Consider the following 23,157-nt stretch of genomic DNA (forward strand, 5'->3'; position numbering starts at 1 on the left):
TCGAAATAACTTGGACAAATGCCTCAAATGCCTTGAAGCTAGGGCTAGAGGGAAACATCAATTAAAAATAAACTAATCCCTGTGGCATATCCAAGTAACCAGTTTTCTATAAACTGTCAACCTCAATAGCTGCCTGGATCTGATTTTCCAGAAAGAATCTTGTGCACAGCCATTTTTCATTATTGTTTGCAGTGCCTTCATTGTAAAGCACTGTGGCTTTTTGATCTGGGTTAACTCATTGTTGCCTTCCACTTGGACCTAAATAATGTTAAAGGGGTCAAGGTCTAGAGGACAAGAGGGATAGAATGTTGATAGATAAAAGAACCAAAAGTGGCATTAAGACATTTTTTTAGATGGTCTGGAATATGCAGTCTGGATTAGAAGTGGAAACAGTTACATTAACAACGTTCTAAAGAATTGAATAAGCACCTGACAGGAATGAATTTGGTCAGGGTAGTAAAATTTATCAATATCCCATCAACCTACAGACAAGATGATCTAGAACCCTGGCATAATCTTCAGATGGATGAAATAGATTCCTTGAGATGGCTCACATAAGACATATTTAATATTGTGACATTTATTTAGCAACCACTGTTGTACAACTTGTGAAGGGGAATTAAAGGTGTGAATATATTTCTAATAGCTGGAACTTGTAAAAATTGAAGTGTGCAAATTCAAAGGATTGGATAAACTTATTCAATGCCATAACATATCTAGCAGGAAAAGTTTGTTAATATTGTTGTAAAACCAAATAAGACCGGAAAGAAGCCATTCAGCCAATCAAATGCATTCAGCTCTAGGAAAAATAAATGTCATTAGACCCACTTCTGCACACTCTTCTCATTTGTCTACAAATGTTTGTCTGATTAGCATTTGAGGGCTTCTGTTGAATGTTTTGCCACTGCCCAATTAAACAGTGCATTTTGCATCCAGTATTTTTTTCCTCATGACCTTTGGCTCACTTGACAATCATTTTGAATCTGTGTTCTAAAAATACTATGTAATGCATCACAACCAAAGAGGCAAGTCTTCATTTGATGTCCAAAGTGGAAAGGACACCTCCCAAAAAGGCAGCAGCTCCTCAGTGCCACAGTGGACATCTAGGTCAAATCTTGTGCTGAAGTTACTGGAAAGAAACTTGGGACTTTGAGATGGCAGTTATGATGGGCAAGGTTGAAATTGTAGAATTGGTAGGACCTGAAACCTGTGTTGATACTTGGGTTGGAGCAAGGGATCAGATTGAAGTATAACAGGGTGGGGTGCTCAAAGTAGACTTCTCATGGCACCCAGTTATGGCAACTTGGAAAATATAGACGAACTGTGAAATGGTAGAAAACTTGAAATAAAGTCAGAGTGGTTTTAAAGAGCTATTTTAACTTTTATATAAATTTATATAATTGCGGTTTACAAAGCAGTGAATTTCTGAAATGTATTCAAAATAGTTGTCTGTATTGTTCAAATTCTACTTTGGTATCTGGTGAATAAATAGCTTCAAGTTTGTATCCATACAATGAATCTGTTGAAATGTTTTAAAAGCCCAATTGATGTACCAGTGTCCATTTGGGAAGAAAATTCTTATCTCATTTGTTCTTTGAGTCCAACCAACATCAACGTGTAAACGCTAACTCTGTTAATTGGGTTCAGTAGACTTTGAAAGTGAAAAATGCAAATCAACTGCAAAGATGATGGGTTTACTCGAGGCTTTCTTCTGTGTGATGGGACAGTGTCTCTCCTTGGCAAGCAGAGAAAATCTGTTAATGAGCAAAGCACTTAGATCAGTACAAGGTGGTAGTTTTTTATAAAAAGGATTTTGATGCAGAACCAGCTCCTAAGGGGCAACAACTCGATAAAGAAAATGAAATCTTTGAGAACAGTTCAAGAATTGATGAAAAATACAAAACTACTATAAATAGTGTAGCAATTCACTTAAGGCTTTGCAGTGTCAGCTATTGTGATTGGGGTTTAGTTCCTGTCCCGTTTCTGTAAGGAGTTTGTACATTCTCCCCTTGATCACATGGATTTCTTCTGGGTGCTCCTAATCCACCCACACTCCTAATCCACCCACACTCCTAATCCACCCACACTCCTAATCCACCCACACTCCTAATCCACCCACACTCCTAATCCACCCACACTCCTAATCCACCCACACTCCTAATCCACCCACACTCCTAATCCACCCACACTCCTAATCCACCCACACTCCTAATCCACCCACACTCCTAATCCACCCACACTCCTAATCCACCCACACTCCTAATCCACCCACACTCCTAATCCACCCACACTCCTAATCCACCCACACTCCTAATCCACCCACACTCCTAATCCACCCACACTCCTAATCCACCCACACTCCTAATCCACCCACACTCCTAATCCACCCACACTCCTAATCCACCCACACTCCTAATCCACCCACACTCCTAATCCACCCACACTCCTAATCCACCCACACTCCTAATCCACCCACACTCCTAATCCACCCACACTCCTAATCCACCCACACTCCTAATCCACCCACACTCCTAATCCACCCACACTCCTAATCCACCCACACTCCTAATCCACCCACACTCCTAATCCACCCACACTCCTAATCCACCCACACTCCTAATCCACCCACACTCCTAATCCACCCACACTCCTAATCCACCCACACTCCTAATCCACCCACACTCCTAATCCACCCACACTCCTAATCCACCCACACTCCTAATCCACCCACACTCCTAATCCACCCACACTCCTAATCCACCCACACTCCTAATCCACCCACACTCCTAATCCACCCACACTCCTAATCCACCCACACTCCTAATCCACCCACACTCCTAATCCACCCACACTCCTAATCCACCCACACTCCTAATCCACCCACACTCCTAATCCACCCACACTCCTAATCCACCCACACTCCTAATCCACCCACACTCCTAATCCACCCACACTCCTAATCCACCCACACTCCTAATCCACCCACACTCCTAATCCACCCACACTCCTAATCCACCCACACTCCTAATCCACCCACACTCCTAATCCACCCACACTCCTAATCCACCCACACTCCTAATCCACCCACACTCCTAATCCACCCACACTCCTAATCCACCCACACTCCTAATCCACCCACACTCCTAATCCACCCACACTCCTAATCCACCCACACTCCTAATCCACCCACACTCCTAATCCACCCACACTCCTAATCCACCCACACTCCTAATCCACCCACACTCCTAATCCACCCACACTCCTAATCCACCCACACTCCTAATCCACCCACACTCCTAATCCACCCACACTCCTAATCCACCCACACTCCTAATCCACCCACACTCCTAATCCACCCACACTCCTAATCCACCCACACTCCTAATCCACCCACACTCCTAATCCACCCACACTCCTAATCCACCCACACTCCTAATCCACCCACACTCCTAATCCACCCACACTCCTAATCCACCCACACTCCTAATCCACCCACACTCCTAATCCACCCACACTCCTAATCCACCCACACTCCTAATCCACCCACACTCCTAATCCACCCACACTCCTAATCCACCCACACTCCTAATCCACCCACACTCCTAATCCACCCACACTCCTAATCCACCCACACTCCTAATCCACCCACACTCCTAATCCACCCACACTCCTAATCCACCCACACTCCTAATCCACCCACACTCCTAATCCACCCACACTCCTAATCCACCCACACTCCTAATCCACCCACACTCCTAATCCACCCACACTCCTAATCCACCCACACTCCTAATCCACCCACACTCCTAATCCACCCACACTCCTAATCCACCCACACTCCTAATCCACCCACACTCCTAATCCACCCACACTCCTAATCCACCCACACTCCTAATCCACCCACACTCCTAATCCACCCACACTCCTAATCCACCCACACTCCTAATCCACCCACACTCCTAATCCACCCACACTCCTAATCCACCCACACTCCTAATCCACCCACACTCCTAATCCACCCACACTCCTAATCCACCCACACTCCTAATCCACCCACACTCCTAATCCACCCACACTCCTAATCCACCCACACTCCTAATCCACCCACACTCCTAATCCACCCACACTCCTAATCCACCCACACTCCTAATCCACCCACACTCCTAATCCACCCACACTCCTAATCCACCCACACTCCTAAAGTCAGGGTTAGTAAAGTGTGAGCATACTATGCTGGCACTGAAAGTATGGTAACACTAGTGGGCACAATCCTTGGACAGTGTTGGTTGTTGATGTAAAAGAACATTTCACTGTACACATGACAAACAACCTTTATTAAAAGGCAAAAACCACAGATGAGAGGGAAAATGATAAACAAAAGATTTTAAAAAGTCTTTGAGTAATAATATTAAACCTTCAAGATGTATCAAAATTAATAATAACTCAGGAGGGAAGATTAGAATCAGTGAGAGTGTCCTTTAAACAGATAGTGTTATAAATGGAAGAAGGAAATGAGCAAATGCTTTGCATTAATGTATTTACATGTTAGTAAGGGATGGCATGCCACGGACTAATGTGAAATTTCCAAACTTAACAGTAAGCATACTAATTGAAAGGGTGATGAATAATTTGGGAAGAATGGTTAATTTCATATTGTAGCCATATATATATTCAAGAAAAATAGCACTTATCAAGTTGATTTGGACAAATCTAATAAGCAAATTTGCTGTGGTGCTAGTTGGCTTGTACACTAATCAGGTATGTGGAACTGTTAAGCTATCACAGGACATACTACAAAATACTTATTATCTTGAGGAGAAATTGCTTTGCAATATCAGTAAGGTTAGAATGTTGGCTTAATGAATGGGTGTGGACTTGTGTAAGTTATTACACTGATTTTGAAAGAAAATGATTCTGTAAAAATTGCAGAAGTTAGCTAATCTGAACTTGCCATGGCTTGAAGTAATGTCTAATTTGCATCTACTTGAGTTTTTTTTTAAGGCTTTAAAGTAAGTATAATTTACTAGCTTGAAATAGTTTTGCCAAAAAGTTAATAATAGTTTTACAAGCTAATATTGTAAAAGCATTCTTCGGGAGGGTGAACCCATGAAAAGTATCCGGCCCAGACAGATCCCATGGCCAAATATTAAAGACCTGTGCTAATCAATTTACTGGATGCTCACTGAGATCTTTAACCTCTCACTTCAGCAGTATGAGGTATCCCCTGCTTCAAGAAGGATTTACTTATACCAGTGCCTAAGAAGAATGCGGTAACCTGCCTCTGATTATCGTCCAGTAGCAATTATATCCCTAGTGATGGAGTGTTTTGAGAGAGTTGTGATGGAAACCTATCAGCTCCTGCCTAAGAGGCAACATGGATCTGCTCCAATTTGCCTATAGGAGTAGCAGGTCCACAGCAGATGAAATTTCATTGCCTCTTCAGTCAACCCTGGAACATCTGTTCAGCAAAGATACATACATCAGGATTTTCTTTATCAAATACAGCTCAGCATTCAATGCTGTATTCCCTCAAAATTAGTCAATAATCTTCAAAACTTTGGCCTCAGTACCTCCTTGTGCAATTGGACATTCGATTTCCTCATTTGCAGACCCCAGTCAATTTGGATTGACAACAACACCTTCACAATTCCCATCAACACAGGCGCACCACAAAGCTGTGAGCTTTCTCCCCTGCTCTACTCACTTTACACTTGACTGTGTGGCTAAGCATAGCTCCAATACCATTTTCAAGTTTGCTGTTGGCAATGAGTCAGCATGTAGGAAGGAGGTTGAAAATCTGACTGGTGTCATAACAACCTCTTACTTAAGGTCAGCAAGACTAAAGGGCTGATTGTTGACTTCAGGAGATGAAAACCAGAGTTCCATGCGCCAGTCCTTGGTGGAGGATCAGACAGAGAGGATAAGTTCCTCAGTGTTATCATTTCGGAGGACCCAGCTCATAAGTTCAATTAGCAGTTTGTGAAGATTTGTCATGACATCTAGAAGTTTCTATAAATGTGTAGTGGGAAGTATATTGACTGGCTGCATCACAGCCTGGTATGAAATACCAATGGTTTTGAATGGAAAATCATACAAAAAGTAGGGGATATGGCCCAATCCATCACCCCTACTAAAGAGAACTTCTATGCAGAGTGTTGTTGCAGAAAAGCAGCATCCGTCGTCAGGGACCACCACCCCAGGTCATGCTCTCTCCTCGGCGCTGCCATCAGGAAGAAGGTACAGGAGCTTCGGGAATAGTTATTACCCCTCAACCATCAGGCTCTTGAACCAAAGGGGATAACCTCACTCAGCTTCACTAGCCACATTATTGAAATGTTCCCATAGCCTATGGGCTTGCTTTCAAGGACTCTTCATCTCATGTTCTGGGTACTTATTGCTTATTTATTTATTAATTATTTGTGCAGTCTGTTGTCTCTTGCACAATGGTTGAATGCTCAAATGGTCTTTCATTGATCTGTTATGGTTATTATTCTATTATGGATTTATTGAGTATGCCAGCAAGAAAATTTATTTCAGCTTTATGTGGTAACGTCTGTGTACTTTGATAATAAATTTACTTTGAACTTTGAGTTCATCAGCTAAGTTGGATAAAGGTTAAACTCCTTTTTCAATAAAATGATCAAATTAATTCTATATTTAAAGCTTTCCCTTTAATATTTGTGTATGTTTATAAGAAGCTGTCAAAGTTAAATTCTTTTTTTTTAAGAAAATGCTCATCTGATTTTGCTAGTGTTTTGACAATGATTATAGATTTAATGATTTTAGTTTAGTATTTAATTTTCCTCTTGGAAGATGAAGATGGTTGCTGTTCAGTTACATGTAGTGTACCATGAAGAATTTTTGTATTTGTTCGCACCTTTATAGGTTAGCAGTGCTTACCTTCATTCTGCTGGAGTTTCTAGCTGAGGAGACAGGTCGCCTTGTCTCAGGAATGAGTTCATGGATTAGAAATGACTCATCCCCATCCATTGAAAAGAGAATTAAATTACAAGTGGGCCTAAAATGACAATTTGAGGGCATTTTTTTTTCTTTTAGATTTGCAATTCTGCCTTTCCTCTGAATTGAAATCCAAAAGATGTATTTTAATTAAAGACGTACATCTTAAACTGTGGTTGATAATTCTGCATATCAGAAAGGCTCAAAACAAACTTAAAATTGTTGACTAAGTTGTCAGCTTTGTTCTCATATTAAATTATCTGAACTCTTGCAAGTCAGTTTAGTACAGGAAGCTCCTGAAGTACAACATTTAAGAATATCCCACTGTACGAGTTAGAGCATTATTCTATAATTTTCATTATAGTATTACACACTATCAAAATTCTAAAATAATTTCCAGTACCAAAATGTGTAAGGAATTGAAGTTTGCAGTTAGCTGCATTGAGCACTGAAGACCAGAGCCATTCACATGGTGCAATAGTGTGGTCATTATCCTACTGGAGTGGCATTCAAACCATAATTTCAGATCCCACTGTGGAATTTCAAAGACTTTAAAATCTCCATTCACTTGAAAGCTGCAAATAAAAATCTATTTGTCATTAAACCTCATGTGACTAAATAATGTAACTTAGTTAACGAAATATTGTCAAGTCTCTTTTTGACTATTCTAGCTCAATGTCATTGTTGTGATTTTTAAAATGACTGCTGTTGGGATGGGCAATGCTCAAGAATAAATGAAGGAATAAAATTGTTGCCATTCCACATATCTGGTATTTCTCCCCTCCCTCCTCCCCCCCCCCAACCCCAGTTCCCCATTTGCTGTTTTCAGCTGAATGAATCTGTGAATTGGATACTGCACTTGAGCCAAAGTTGCCACCTACATTTGTATCTCATGCCTTTTTAAAAATCTTAAGACGTGGATATTCCAATGCTCCCTTCTCTAGCATCTCTTTCTTTTGGTAAAGTTACACTTAATCATAATTCTACCTTTCTGCATCTCGCAAGTATCCCAACTTTCCCTTGCTAACCTACATTCCTAGTATACAAGAAATTAGATGCAGGATATTTGTACTTGTACAAATCCATTCTTGCCCTATTCTACCTCTGCAACCTATATCCCTCCAAGATCACTGCATTCCAACACTTTTGGCGTCATGTATCTCAGCAGATTCTTCCACCTTTACTACCTATGTTATCAGCTCTGTAAATGTCAAGCTCTCAAATTCCCCACTTACGCCTCTGCATAATTCTTTCTGCTTCCAAGAGTTCTGTCACTCCTTAGAACCCTCTTTTGATCAATGGTATGTCATTTCTTCATTCTCCCCTGCTCCAATAACTGATTGGTCTATCTAATTTATGACCTTGGGACAGTTTCCTACATTAAAGGTGTGTTTTTTAAGAACATTCCTTGTCCCTTGTATTGTCGGACTTGGAATAGATACTGTGTTGGTGTTAGTGTGTACATGGTAGAACTGAAGATGAGAGAACAGATGTGATTAAGACTGTCAGATAACTTTGAAGGAAGTGAATAAAGATGTTTAGGAACAGAGCAGCTTCATAGGACTTTTACTATTTATGGACGATAAACATCCACACAAATTGGTTGATTTGAAACCTGTTTCCATGTTGTAATTTCCTCGTTAAATGTTAGCTCCTTTTTGTCATTTCCTCTCAAAATACGCCCATCAAAAATTAATGGTTTTGTTTTGCCATAATATTGTGTTTAAAAGGGAATCCAGAGTTCAAAAACAGGTTCATTTATTATCAAAGTATACAACTCTGGAATTCTTCCAAAATGGAGTCTAACATCAGTGTGAGCCCCATCCTGCAGCCTCCTTGCCATGAGACTTGTTCTTGCTGCCTCTGCCTCCTGGAATCCTCTCGGAGACTGCAGAGTACTGAAACGCCCAGTCAATCTCCAAACTGCAAATCACAGGTTCCAATGCTTCCAGAATCACATTAAAGACAAAACAAAAAGATGTAAGTAGTTTCTTGGTCTATCACCGTGGGAGAGTGTACATAGGATCTCTGTGATTGTAATACCAGTTGTTTTCCACTCTGCTCTTTCTGGCTTCATCAGATTATTAAAATAAGTTGTAGCTTTCTATATGCTAGGTTATTGAGTTAGTTTCTTGCATCACCATGAACAAGATAGTTGCCTCAGTTGGTCATGCCATATAAACGACCTTGTGTTACAGAGTGGTACACTCCTAATAAACAGTTCATAATGTAAAGCTATGCTGCCTGCATGTGTGAAGAAACTCAAATGGAGGCGGGGGGAAAGTACTGTATTTAGTCACTCCCCCCCCACCACACACACACACACATGCATGCAAGATACAGTGAGAGCCAGTTTCGTTCTCTCTCACATTTTGGATGGTGATTTGTGAACTCAATAAAGGCACAAGTTTGGGGGCGGTCACCTGTACTATGGAGACTGGTTGTAGTGTTGTGCAAGAAACATTACAGTCAAACTTGAAAATACTCTTATGTCACATTCTCTAACAGATGGGCAGTGTTAACAGTTTAAGATTATGATGTACCCCTGTTTACCTATAATTTCTTCCTTGTTGTATCTGATGGTAATTTTGAATTATAAACAGAATCACCAAGCTATGCAGAATGTTGAAAGGATGGGGATGTCATATGTGTGGTTTAGGTAACACTACTTGTGAATCTAGTTAAGCAGAAGAGAGTTTAAGTCAATAAATATTTGTTTTTAAAATGCAGAAATAACTGATGGAGGTGATGGCACCATTGTTGCAAAATCTGAATTATTTGCTCCCATTTTCTTTAAGCTTTTTGATAATGACCTCAACATAATGAGAACTCCTTCCATGAACTGTTCATGATTATTTGAATATAGATTTTCATTTGTCAAGTTTAAAGCATGTTGCAGTATACATGCTAATGTGCTTTCGTATTTGCCATAATGTAAGCTTCCAACATATAATACTGCACTCCATGAAGCATACTTTGATATCTTTCTAAAATTTGAGATTAATATATCTAACTTCAAATGATTTAAAGAAATAGAATGTGTTTCAACCTTTGAAAGTAACAGATCAAAAAAAGGTCAAATATTAATCCTAGTTGTAAATCTAAATAGTTTTGTTTTTGAAATATGGTATTGTGGTTATTTTTGGTACAAATCTACCCATAATTTTTTCATAGACTAGTGCAATCAGTGGGCCATTTCCAGAGCAAGCAAACTGAAAGGTAAGAATATAATGCAGTTTGTCTTACCCTTTCCCAGTCTCTCTGGGGTTGTGAAGCTCCGATTATACTTGCATTTCTACTTGGCTAAAAAGACCACTAAGCTGAGAAATTTCAAATGTTTTTTTTGCCAACCTATGTGTACATTCTTGTAACACATTTTCATAACAAAGTTAATACAAAAAATTATTACAATTTAAAAAAAATTATGTAGTGTCAAATGTGTTATAATTTAATGATTGCATGTAGAGTTGAATTAGAATTAGTGGGAAGTTTTCCATTTGTTACCAATGCACTATACAATACTGCAGTTGGCAAGTCAGAGTTGAATTTGGTCGACACTTTAATGGTTCTGTTTGTAAAACTACATTATTCAAAGTTAATATTGTAGAGTCTGTGTTCTGTAAGTGACATCTTTTTATTAGTAACATGAACTGACTTTTACTGATGATGCACAATAAAAGTCACAGGGATACTTTGACCTGTTTTTATTAATATTTGAAGTGTGGCTACCCATTCAGGTTAGAATGTGGACAGTTTTTGGAAAAAAATCATGTTGAGCATAATGTTTGCTTTACTTCATTGCAGTGAAAAGATTTAATTAACCTGGGCCAGAGAACTTCCTTTAAAATGAAAATAAACAATAAAATATATAGTTAATTAATTAACTTTTGATTTATCCTTATTTTTCTCTTTAGAAACCTAGTGCTGAGGGGTGCACAGGAGGGTCCAGTTTACAGCCATACATGTGATAGCCCAGCTATTCATTTTATTGCATGAAAAACTGGATTTGTGGGCTATTAGGTTATGTTGCATTATAAATATGCTAACCTTAATCATTTAATTTTCTCCTTCCAACCACATGGAAACATTCCTTTAATTCATTTCAATTTTGCACATTTTTTAGCTACAGAAAAGCTTCAGAATTTGGTACCATCCATAAAAGACACTTGTTAGAATTGGTTGTTGGCTGGAATTTCTTGATATGAAAGAAATTTTGGTGTATTGAATTTTAAATAGATCCAAAACAATTATTGCTTTCTAAAAATTTGGTTGCAAGTGGTTAAAATCCAAAAGAAATGGGTGGTGTACTGTTAGGTTTTTTTTCAGAGGTAGGTTTTGGATATTTGGAGAAAATAGGACTCATTGGCATTTTGTGCTTTAAGTGGTAATTTTACTGTATGGAGTTGAGCTGTGTTGGATCATGGTTGTTATCAGTATTTTTGCCACTTAATTAGGAAACTAAAGTAACTGTTTACAGTTATAAGTACATATGTAAATCAAATTTTCACTCATTTAATGTGTTAATATTTTGGACACCATGGAAACAAATCCTATATGACAACCTACTTCCCTCCACAGCTCACTTAAAGCTGAGATAAATAATTCAGACTGGCAGCATATTAAAAGCTTTCATAATTCTTTACTTCTAATTTATAGACAATATCCTCTTGGCCCTGATCTTTTATCTCACTAACACATCCAAGTCTAAGAAACTTTTTAAAGAAGCTTTGCCCATCTTCACTCCTAACTGTGCATCACTTGAACATGCTGTTAGGTACTGAGTGATCTCTCAGCACATTTTCCGTAATGCTGGCTCACAGCAGAACAATCAGTCTAATTTCCCTGGGGTCATGCAACCAATTCTTTCTTAATTTCTCACTTTATTGATTCTTTTGACACCTGCCTACACTAAAGAGTATTTCAGTATTAGTAGGTCCTTTTGGATATGAGAAGAGACTGGAGAATCCCTCGGAAGAATATCTAAGTTACACACAGATAGCAATTGAACTTGGGTCCCTGGAGTTGAGGCCAGAGCTCCTCATTGGAAAGTGGCCAGTGAGTGAGTGGGCCAGTAAAGGAGTGGAGCTTTGAGGCTTTTACTCTGGGAGCGGCCTTGTTGAGGGAAGTGCCTTGTGAGAAAAGTGCGAGTCTTTGGCTCAAGAGTCTTCGGCGAGGAGTCTACGCCACAGTTGGAGAGGGTGAGAGGTGGTGAAGAGATGACAGGTAAACTGATTCAGTGTGATGCTTGCCTGATGTGGGAGGTCAAGGACACTGATGGTTCCTCCGGCTGCTACAACAGTGAAAAATGTGTGCAGGTTCAGCTTCTGAAGGACCATGTTGGGGCACTGGAGAGACAACTGGATGACCTCAGGTTTATCCGGGAAAACGAGAGTTTTCTGGACGGGACGTACAGCGAGATCGTTCACCGAAGAGAGAAGGGGGGGGGGGTGGGTGACAATGAGGAAGGGATGGATGCTTGAAGTACGGGAGACCCCGGGGGATGTGCCTCTTGAAAACAGGTTCACCCTCTTGGAAGCTGACAGGATGGAAGACACTGCCAGTCTGAGAGGCAGACGGGTCTGCGAGTCAAAAATTGACACTGAAACAAAGCCGAAGAGACAGACGTCAGGCAGAGCCGTGGTGGTAGGGGACTCCATAGTGAGAGGTACAGGAAGGGGTCTCTGTGGCAACAGGCAGGATTTAAGGATGGTGTGTTGCCTCCATGGTGCCAGGATCCAGGACGTCACAGACAGACTGCAGGGCATCCTCAAGGTTGAAGATGAATAGCCAGAAGTGGTAGTGCATATCGGCATAAATGACGTTGGGAAGAAGAGGAAAGAAATTCTGCAGCGTGACTTCAGAGAGAGAACTCGGAAGAAGGCTGAAAAGCAGGACCTCCAGGGTGGTTATCTCTGGTTTGCTTCCAGTTTCTCATGCTGGTGAGGGTAGGAACAGGGAGATATGGGATCTCAATGTATGGCTGAGGAGCTGGTGCAGCAAGCAGGGTTTTAGATTCTTAGACCATTGGGATCTGTTTTGGGGCAAGGATGAATTGTACAAAGGAGATGGGTTGTACCTTAACAGCCAGGGGACCATCATTCTGGCAGGCAGGTTTGCCACTGCTACATGGGTGTGTTTAAACTTGTAAGTTGGGGGGGGGGGAGATGAACTGGAAATATAAAGATGGAGTTAAAGGGAAAGAGAATAAAAGTTAAGAAAGACAACAGAATTAACGGGGCAGAAAGCTCAGGAAAGGATTGGAGAGTATGGCCAAGTGCAATAGGGATTGATATGAGAAGCAAGGGGAGTAATGGATTAAAAGTATTATATATGAATGCATGAAGTATAAGAAATAAAGTGGATGAGCTTGAGACTCAGTTGTAAATTGGCAAGTATGATGTTGTAGGAATAACGGAGACATGGCTGCAAGAGGACCAGGGCTGGAAAATGAATATTCAAGGGTATACGTCCTATCGAAAGGACAGACAGGTGGGCAGAGGGGGTAGGGTGACTCTGCTGGTGAGGAATGAAATTCAGTCCCTTGCGAGGGGTGACATAGAATCAGGAGATGTAGAGTCAGTATGGGCAGAACTGAGAAATTGTAAGTGCAAAAATAACCTAATGGGAGTTATCTACAGGCCCCCAAATAGTAGCCTGGATATAGGGTGCAAGTTGAATCAAGTTAAAATTGGCATGTCACAACAGTAATGCTACGGTTGTTATGGGGGATTTCAACATGCAGGTAGTCTGGGAAAATCAGGTTGGTACTGGACCCCAAGAAAGAGTTTGTGGAGTGCCTCCGAGATGGATTCTTAGAACAGCTTGTACTGGAGCCTACCAGGGAGAAAGTATTTCTGGATCTAGTGTTGTGTAATGAACCAGATTTGATGAGGGAACTTGAGGTAAAGGAGCCATTAGGAGGTAGTGACCATAGTTTTAATCTACAGTTTGAGAGGGAGAAGGGAAAATCGGAAGTGTCAGTATTACAGTTGAACAAAGGGGACTATGGAGCCATGAGGGAGGAACTAGCCAAAGTTGACTTGAAGGATACCCTAGCAGGGATGACAGTGGAACAACAATGGCAGGTATTTCTGGGAATAATACAGAAGGTGCAGGATCAGTTCATTCCAAAGAGGAAGAAAGATTCTAAGGGGAGTAGGGGGCGACTATGGCTGACAAAGGAAGTCAAGGACAGTAGAAAAATAAGAGAAGTATAACATAGCAAAGATGAGCTGGAAGCCAGAGGATTGGGAAACTTTTAAAGGCAATACGGGGAGAAAAGATGAGGTATGAAGGTAAGCTAGCCAAGAATATAAAGGAGGATAGTAAAAGCTTCTTTAGGTATGTGAAGAGGAAAAAAAAATAGTTAAGACCCAAATTGGGCCATTGAAGACAGAAACGGGTGAATTTATTATGGGGAACAAGGAAATGGCAGATGAGTTGAACAGGTACTTTGGATCTTTCTTCACTAGGGAAGACACAAACTATCTCTCAGATGTAATAGTGGCCAGAGGACCTAGGGTAACAGAGGAACTGAAGGAAATTCACATTAGGCAGAAAATGGTGTTGAGTAGACTGATGGGATTGAAGGCTGATAAATCCCCAGAGCCTGATGGTCTGCATCCCAGGGTGCTTAAGGAGGTGGCTCTAAAAATCATGGACGCATTGGTAATCATTTTCCACGTTCTATAGATTCAGGATCAGTTCCTGTGGATTGGAGGGTAGCTAATGTTATCCCACTTTTTAAGAAAGGAAAGAGAGAGAGAAAACAGGGAATTATAGACCAACTAGCCTGACATCAGTGGTGGGGAAGATGCTGGAGTCAATTATAAAAGATGAAATAGCGGCACATTTGGATAGCAGTAACAGGATTGGTCCGAGTCAGCATGGATTTACGAAGGGGAAATTGTGCTTGACTAATCTTCTGGAATTTTTTGAGAATATAACCAGGAAAATGGACAAGGGAGAGCCAGTGGATGTAGTGTACCTGGACTTTCAGAAAACCGTTGATAAGGTCCCACATAAGAGATTAGTGGGCAAAATTAGAGCACATGGTATTGGGGTAGGGTGCTAACATGGATAGAAAATTGGTTGGCAGACAGGAAACAAAGAGTAGGGATTAACGGATCCTTTTCAGAATGGGAGGCAGTGACTATTGGGGTACCACAAGGTTCCGTGCTGGGACCGCAGTTATTTACAATATACATTAATGATTTAGACGAAGGGTCTAAAAGTAACATTAGCAAATTTGCAATGACAAAGCTGGGTGGCAGTGTGAAATATGAGGAGGATATTAGGAGTATGCAGGGTGACTTGGACAGGATGGGTGAGTGGGTAGATGCATGGCAGGTGCAGTTTAATGTGGATAAATGTGAAGTTATCCACTTTGGTGGCAAGAACAGGAAGGCAGATTACTATCTGAATGGTGTCAAGTTAGGGAAAGGGGAAGTACAACAAGAGAGTCTTTGTTCATCAGTCACTGAAAGTAAGCATGCAGGTACAGCAGGCAGTGAAGAAAGCTAATGGCATGTTGGCCTTCATAACAAGGGGAGTTGAGTATAGGAGCAAAGAGATCCTTCTGCAGCTGTACAGGGCCCTGGTGAGACCACACCTGGAGTATTGCATTCAGTTTTGGGCTCCAGATTTGAGGAGGCACATTCCTGCTATTGAGGTTGCTATTGCAGTGTAGGTTCATGAGGTTGATTCCTAGGATGGCGGGACTGTCATATGTTGAGAGATTGGAGCGACTCGGCTTGTATACACTGGAATTTAGAAGGATGAGAGGGGATCTGTTTGAAACATATAAGATTTTTAAGGGATTCGACACGCTAGAGGCAGGAAACATATTTCAGATGTTGGGAGAGTCCAGAACCAGAGGCCACAGTTTAAGAATAAGGGGTAGGCCATTTAGAACTGAGTTCAGGAAAACCTTTTTCACCCAGAGAGTTGTGGATCTATGAATGCTCTGCCTCAGAAGGCAGAGTTAGGGTTAGGTATAGGGTTGGGTGCTTTCAAGAGTTAGATAGAGCTCTTAAAGATAGCGGAGTCAAGGGATATGGGGAGAGGGCAGGAACAGGGTACTGTTTGTGGATGATCAGTCATGATCACATTGAATGGTAGTGCTGGTTCGAAGGGCCAAATGGCCTACTCCTGCACCTATTGTCTGTTGTCCTCATAATGTTACCCTATTTCAATAAGTGAGTGCCTGTGTTCTCTGACTATCTTTGTTATCTGATAGAAGAGCCTTAAGACAATTTATTAAATGAAAGTTGGGATAAAAGTGTAAATTGCAGAATTCCGGTTGTACCATCCAAAGCATACCTGACCAGGTTAGAGTAATTAAAGTTCTGATAAGGGGTGCTGATCCTGAAGAAGACCCATCTGGATCTGCTGAAAACGTCGCGATGGTTCTTCCCCATGGTCAATCAGACAAATGACATGGACTTTAAAAGGCCAAAAATTATAATAATTTGAACAAGATATCGGGTGAAGTGATAGTTTCAAGAGGAAAATGGGAGTTCTGAAAAAAAGTTCAAATGGAAATTTAGTACAGTTTGAAATATCTTTACTCATACTTTTACAGATTTTTTAATGACAAATTACTTTTGAATGGAGCATCCCAGTTAAGTACCTGGGATATCTTAAATGTTTTAAAATTGCACTATGAAAAAAATAACTTGGACTAATTTATTGTTATTTTATTGTGTTCTCTTCATTGACCTTTGAAAATGTTATGTTTATATTTCAAAAATTACACTAATATGGAAATGGCTAACTCCTTAGTGCAATAATCTGTAATGTTTATTTTACTGTTTTCTTTTGAGGATAAAGAGAAATAGGTTTACTCAATTTAGATTGGGCGTTGAGTTCTGTGAACATAGGAATATTTGCTTCTCTTCCACCCCCTCCCCGGTGTGATCAGCTTTGTCGATATGGTACTGAACATATAACATCTCAAGCAAGTGATCTGAAAAACGTTTGTGTTAATTTTCATTGTGAGTTGTGCAGATGATCATAAACCAGTTTTCCAATGTGTTAAATACTGTTTATGGTTCTGGAGTCTATGGAAACGGAGGGTATTACGTGATCCTTGATACTCGATTCAGCATAATTCAGTTAACAAACCTGCCAATTTATTTTAAAATAAAAGAAATGTGTAACCATGTATTTGATCACCTGGTGCAGTTCCAGACTGATGAAATACGGGGGCATTTAGTTGCTTTGAGTGAATAACTGCTGGTTAGAATTTGATTATTTGGAAGCGATGTCCCCACACTACAGCCAGCGGGCTCCTGTTAATAAATTGGAGTTGAAATAGAAGTAAGAAGTGGGTCTGCTGGGAGCAGCTTGCAACAAGTCGCCACACTCCAGTGCCATCTTACACAACTTACACTAAATTGTGTCCAGTCCTGTGGCATTCATGCCAGGATTTCAGTGTGCATAATTGCCTAATTTTAAGCTTTAAGTTTTCATTAGATTAATATTAGATTTTGGTATTTTCTTTAATTGTATTAAACTATCATAAATGAATTTGAGCAACACAAAACACTGGAGGAACTCAGCAGGCCAGGCTGTACCCATGGAGAAAAGCACAGTCGTTGCCACGGACCCAAACCCTTGCCTGCCTGGCCTGCTGAGTTCCTCCAGCATTTTGTGTGTGTTGCTCGGATTTCCAGCATCTGCAGATTTTCTCTCATTTGTGATAAATGAATTTTAATTTGTTTCCTTGTTCTGCTTTCTAGGACTAGAAAAGATAGTTTGGAGAGTGAAAGTTCTGCTGCTATTGTTCCTCACGAACTGATCCGCACCAGACAGCTGGAGAGTGTACACCTTAAATTCAACCAGGAATCAGGAACTCTTATTCCACTGTCACTGAGGTGAACAGTCACGAAGTTTTGCTGAAAGAAATGAAGTCTCGAAAGCTTTCATCATAACACTATAAACTTTATTTGAACTAGTAAGGATCAGAGAAAATCCATACATGCAAGATTGTATCTTGTATGGCAGGATGTTACGACTTAGTTATGGGCTTGGAGATTAAAAACTGGTACTTTGGGCTAGAAAAAATTAGAGGGGAAAAAAGTACTCTAACAACTATTTTCAGCTTTTAAAAGACCTTTCAATCACTAGAAAGCATTTTCTTGGGCAGCATAGTGGTGCAGCAGTTGTAGCTCCAGTGACACAGCTTTGATCCTAACCTCAGGTGCTGTCTGTGTGGCATTTGCATTCTCTTGCCTTGCATCTGGGTTTCCTTCAGGTATCCCCACATTCCAATGGTATTCTGGTAGGTTGACTGGTTACTGTAATTTTCTCCTCGTGTAAGCAGGTGACAGGAGGTTTAGGAGGAGATATGGGCCTAAAGTAGCATGTCTGCAAGAGAGAGGATAGGCTGCGGGGAGATCAGGGAGTGGGACATTGGAAACATGAAGAGGTGACTGAGCTCAGTGGGCCAAATGGCCTTCTATTTCATAAAGTAATAGATATGAACTTTGGAGGGATGAGTTGTGGGAGAATTAAGATAATTAGACATTTGCAAAGCACTAAGTTTGTGCTTTGGTGTTATTAAAAAAATTGTGAAGAATTAAATTAGTTTCTGCACTATTTTAAAAGTATTCAAAATAGCATTTTTCCTTTCCAGTGTAGCTTTGGCTACCTCAGTAAAACTTAGTGGGATTTCCATCAACAACACACACCAAAATGCTGGTGGAACACAGCAGGCCAGGCAGCATCTATAGGGAGAAGCACTGTTGACGTTTCGGGCCGAGACGTTTCGTCAGGACTTCCATATTATATGGGATTTCCATATTGCTTTATTTCCAAAATCCATGAGTGTTCTTCAGAACCTGCACTGAGTAAAGCTATTGTATTTCATTCCCCAAATTAGGATCAAATTTAATGTGTCCACATTCTTTGATAAAATAAACATTTCAGCATTAAGTTTGTTGAATTACATCCTATCTGAATATTTTTTTAAAAAGTACAGTTTGATCCAGAAGAGATTCACATTGTTTTAGCTCTTGGGAGACTTTGGTAAACTATTCTGTGTTTTATCAGAACTTCTGCACAGTTGTCAGGGTATTGAGATGTAATAGAACAGCCTAGTCATCATTATCTGTATAAACTTATAAAATTAAACACCTTATCTCCAGTTCTTCCTTTTTTGTTATATTTTAAAGTTACAATGTAATACTTGTCAATTGGCACCACAGGAGTGTAGTGGTTAGCACAAGGCTATTACAGCTCAGGCATTCCAGAGTTCGATTCTGATGCTGTTCTGTAAGGAGTCTCTATACATGCTCCTCGTAGGATGCATGAGGTTCCCCCAGGTGTTCCAGCTTCCTCCCACAGTCTGCAGACCTACCAGCTAGGTTAATTGGTTATTGTAAATTGTCCCATGATGAAGTCAAGGTTAATTGTGGTTGTGGGGTTGCTGGGCGGTGTGGCTCAAAGGGTGGGAAGGGTCTACTCTGCTGTATGGCTAAATAAATAAACTGAAAGCCTCCTGCACCCAACAAAGAATTAATTTTTACTTTCTCAGAGGAAATTCTCTGAGAAATGGAATGAAATTATTCCATTTCGGACGTGGAACTCTTTTTCTCTCTCTTCCCCCCCCACCCCAAAAAAAAGAAAAGTTTTTCAAGTAAAAGTTGACTCAGTCATAGGTTTGTGTGCCAAAATGTATATCTTGCTGTCCTGGTCCAACAGCATATCCACAGCACGTGTCTGCAGGCACGGATCTCTCTTCCAGTCCTAGTGGAAACCTAGTTAATGTATTATGCTGGTTCTCAGAAATAGTAGTTTCAGTTGAAGAAGCCTGTACAGGTGTTTCTCTCTTTCTCTCCTCCCCCCCCCCCCCGCCCAAACAAAGGTAGAGCGTTCCTATGAAGCCTTTCTTAAACCGTAAATGGCATAAAGCGAAGAACTATTAATTTATATGGGAAAAATTTTCATAAGCGAAAATCCTCTTCATAATGCAAGAACAGGTTACTAATGTAGGTCTTTTGTAAAAGTGAAGTGGCGTAAATCGAACATTAGTAAAGTGGGGGACACCTGTATATGTGAAAGCAAATACAAGTTTGGTGATGAAATTTGCTTTTTTTTCTAGAGGTAGATTGTTACATGGAAGGCACTTTACTTACAAAAGCATAACAGGAGATACAGCGATCACATTTGTCTCTACTGGAGTTGAAGGGGCGTTTGCCACAGAGGACCATCCATATGCAGCCCATGGTCCATGGCTACAGGTGGGCATCCACTTTACTGCCGTGCCTTTTACTCATTATGGCTCAGTGATCAATCAGTTATTACTATACCAATGGCAGAAAATAATTTGCCTTCCTCCTTGTGAAGTTAAACAGCTATCCACTTCTAACCAACCATCCTGGCTGGTTATGTAAATATTCATCTTAAGAATCTTAACCTTTCAGATGACATTAAAGGTTTAATATAATCTTTATTTTTCTGTTGCTCTCCCACTTGCATTAATTGTCCACTTTTAAGTTAATACAAGTATTGTTTTAACATACAAAAAAAATTTCTAATTAAGAACATAGACTTGGCAGGTTCTCTGTCATAATCTGACATTTCTAAAAGCTGTTTTACTTCCATATTTTTATAATTTGATAAGCATTACAGGACCTTAATTGAGGTTCCTGATCTGATCAGTATTTCTGCCTTTATATCTGTACAGAAATCCCGGCATTGCTGCCGGCTGTGTCTCAGGATGATGCTAAGTTTCTGGGCAATTCCCTACAAAACCCTTGCCAGCATGCTTTAACTGATGGAGCTTTGTTTAAGCATTCTTCTTTGACCATGCCTTACTCCTATTTTTGTCTTTCTCTCTTTGTCATTTAAAATTTAAACTCTAACTTCTAAATTTTTTTTATATAGGTTTAGCTTTGTTCAAGATTCTAGATTTTTTTAAAATCAGTACACAAGTATAAAGGAGAACGAAATGATTGTTTATGCTGTTTCAGATCTGGAGTAACAAAAATAATAAACATCAAGAACACAATAAAAAAAACACTAAATACAAATACATAAGATTAGCTTGTATAAATAGACCAATTGTTAGTACATAAAGTGACACTTGGCACAGGAGTAACTGTACGAAAGATGACACTGACAGGAAATAATGAACCATTGGTTATGGGTGGGGTGTGTTATCAGTGAAGGTATTGATCAGCCTTGACAACTTGGGAGAGTAACTGCCTTGGTCTGGTGATCCCCATGGAATGTGAATTGTCTATGAAAGCTCATGACTTTCGTAACCAAATTTATATTTACTGTGTTACCTATACATCTTTGGCATAAGTCTATGTAAAATGAAAATTTATACCTGTTGAGGGCTTTTAACCACCACTGGACCTGTACTGGAAAGTAGCGAGTTCCTCAACTCCTCTCTACTAATACCATATGACTTAAAACTTTGCTAATTATTATTCTCACTACTAGAGGAAGTAGGTCTCCCTTTCACCTTCAAACAAGAGAAAATCTGCAGATGCTTGAAGCCCGAGCAATACACTCAAAATGCTGGAGAAGCTCAGCCTCTATGAAGGCAGCCTCTATGGAAAAGTGTACAGTCAACGTTTCAGGTCGAGACCTTCCGGCAGGTCTTGCTGAAGGGTCTCTGCCCAAAATGTCCACGTACTCTTTTCCATTGTTGTTTCCTGGCTTGCTGAGTTCCTCAGGCATTTTATGTGTATTGCTCCCTTTCACCCTCTCTGGTTCACCCATAGTTTTATATTCTTCCATTAAGTCTCCCTTCACTCTCTGTTCCAAAGTAAACAACCCCAGGCTTTATTTCTAACTACAGGTCTAGCCTTGGCAGCATTTTCTTAAATCCCCTTTGCAACCTGTTGTCCTGTCGCATCTATTCTACCAAACCAAAGACTTTATTTGGTTCTAGCAGAATTTGTACTCCATTGTTTTCCAGTGCAATAGATATGAAAGCCAAAATATTAATTATTTTTCTGGATTATCTTAGGATATTTGTGATCTATTTACATTAACATGGGTTTTTGCTTATTTGTCACTGATTTTTTTTAAAAACACAAGCAGCTCCAGCCTTTCCTCCTCACAATTTTAAGCACAGAGATGGCATTTGATTGAAATGTATAAAACATATCAGTGCACCTCCCTAACCCCCGGAAAAACAGAATTTCCTGCAGGAACGTGGCTAGAAGCCATATTCACAAAAAATGAGATGATTTATTTGTGACTTTTGGGATCTCTGCAGGTAAATTGAAATGTTATTCCCTTTTTCCATTCACTTTTAAATTCTTTGTCAAGTTTCCTTCAACGTTCTTAAATGCATGAAGGACTAAATTGATTCCCGGGATCATTAGTGGCTCCTGGTTAACAAGGGACTTTTAGAGCAGTGCACAAATGAGTGTGTTCCAGTGAGTCTGAGTAGACAGAGCAAATGTATGCACATCCTGAAGATCTGTGCTAGTGCAAATTAAATGCCTAGTAGAAATTTCCTTCTGTGAAGTCCTTCAGTTGAGTGATGTATGATGAGAGCAAAATTGAAGTTTGTCAGTGCCACCACAAGTTCTTAAATGTTCTGTGCATTGGACTTTCTGCAGTTGATTTCTTTCATTTCTTATTACTAATGCTGAACTGATGCAAGTATCAGGGTAAAAGCATCTGAAAAATCTCTGGTGTTTATGATTTGCAAGTATCAGGACTGGTTCTACTTATTTCTGTCATCCAACTAATAAAACATTTCCGCCTATCGTTGAAAGTAGGTGCTTTAAGTAATCTGTAGCTGCATCTTGCGGTACTGTCCGTAACTTTGGGCTTTCCATATGTAGTGGTTCTTTAAAAGAATGTCTAATTGTGTTGAAAGCACCAGTTTTTTTATATATAAAATGCACAGTAGTTCACGTAAGTTTATGGATGTTCTTTTAAAGGCTCAATAGAATGTACTTCCACTATACTTTTACATTCCAAACATTTTGTATCATTGTAAGCTAATTGAATTAAATCTATGATTTTTGGTTACGGAACTTGCGAGAGGAGAAAGTTTCTCCCTAATTGCTCTACTGTACCAAAACCCTTAGCTTTTGAAATACATCCACTTTCTCCACTTTAAAGATAAGTGATCCTAGTTTTAAATGATCTTTCCACAAAAACAGACTCCCCTGACTCTGCTGTAATCCTGTTTAATCTTTCACCCCTTTCCAGTGCTTTAAACCT

The 23,157-nt window shown here is 40.1% G+C and overlaps 1 protein-coding gene across 1 annotated transcript in view; it reads left to right on the forward strand.

The window, feature by feature from the left end:
• Positions 1-23,157, forward strand: part of sufu (suppressor of fused homolog (Drosophila)) — a 94,210-nt gene that overhangs the window by 64,011 nt on the left and 7,042 nt on the right. The window contains exons 9-11 of the mRNA XM_059947044.1: positions 10,132-10,176; positions 17,700-17,834; positions 20,063-20,201. Coding sequence (XP_059803027.1) covers positions 10,132-10,176; positions 17,700-17,834; positions 20,063-20,201 — 319 coding nt within the window. The remainder of the gene's footprint in view (positions 1-10,131; positions 10,177-17,699; positions 17,835-20,062; positions 20,202-23,157) is intronic.

This window comes from Hypanus sabinus, chromosome 22 (genome assembly GCF_030144855.1).
Source record: "Hypanus sabinus isolate sHypSab1 chromosome 22, sHypSab1.hap1, whole genome shotgun sequence".
Taxonomy (NCBI): Eukaryota; Metazoa; Chordata; class Chondrichthyes; order Myliobatiformes; family Dasyatidae; genus Hypanus; species Hypanus sabinus.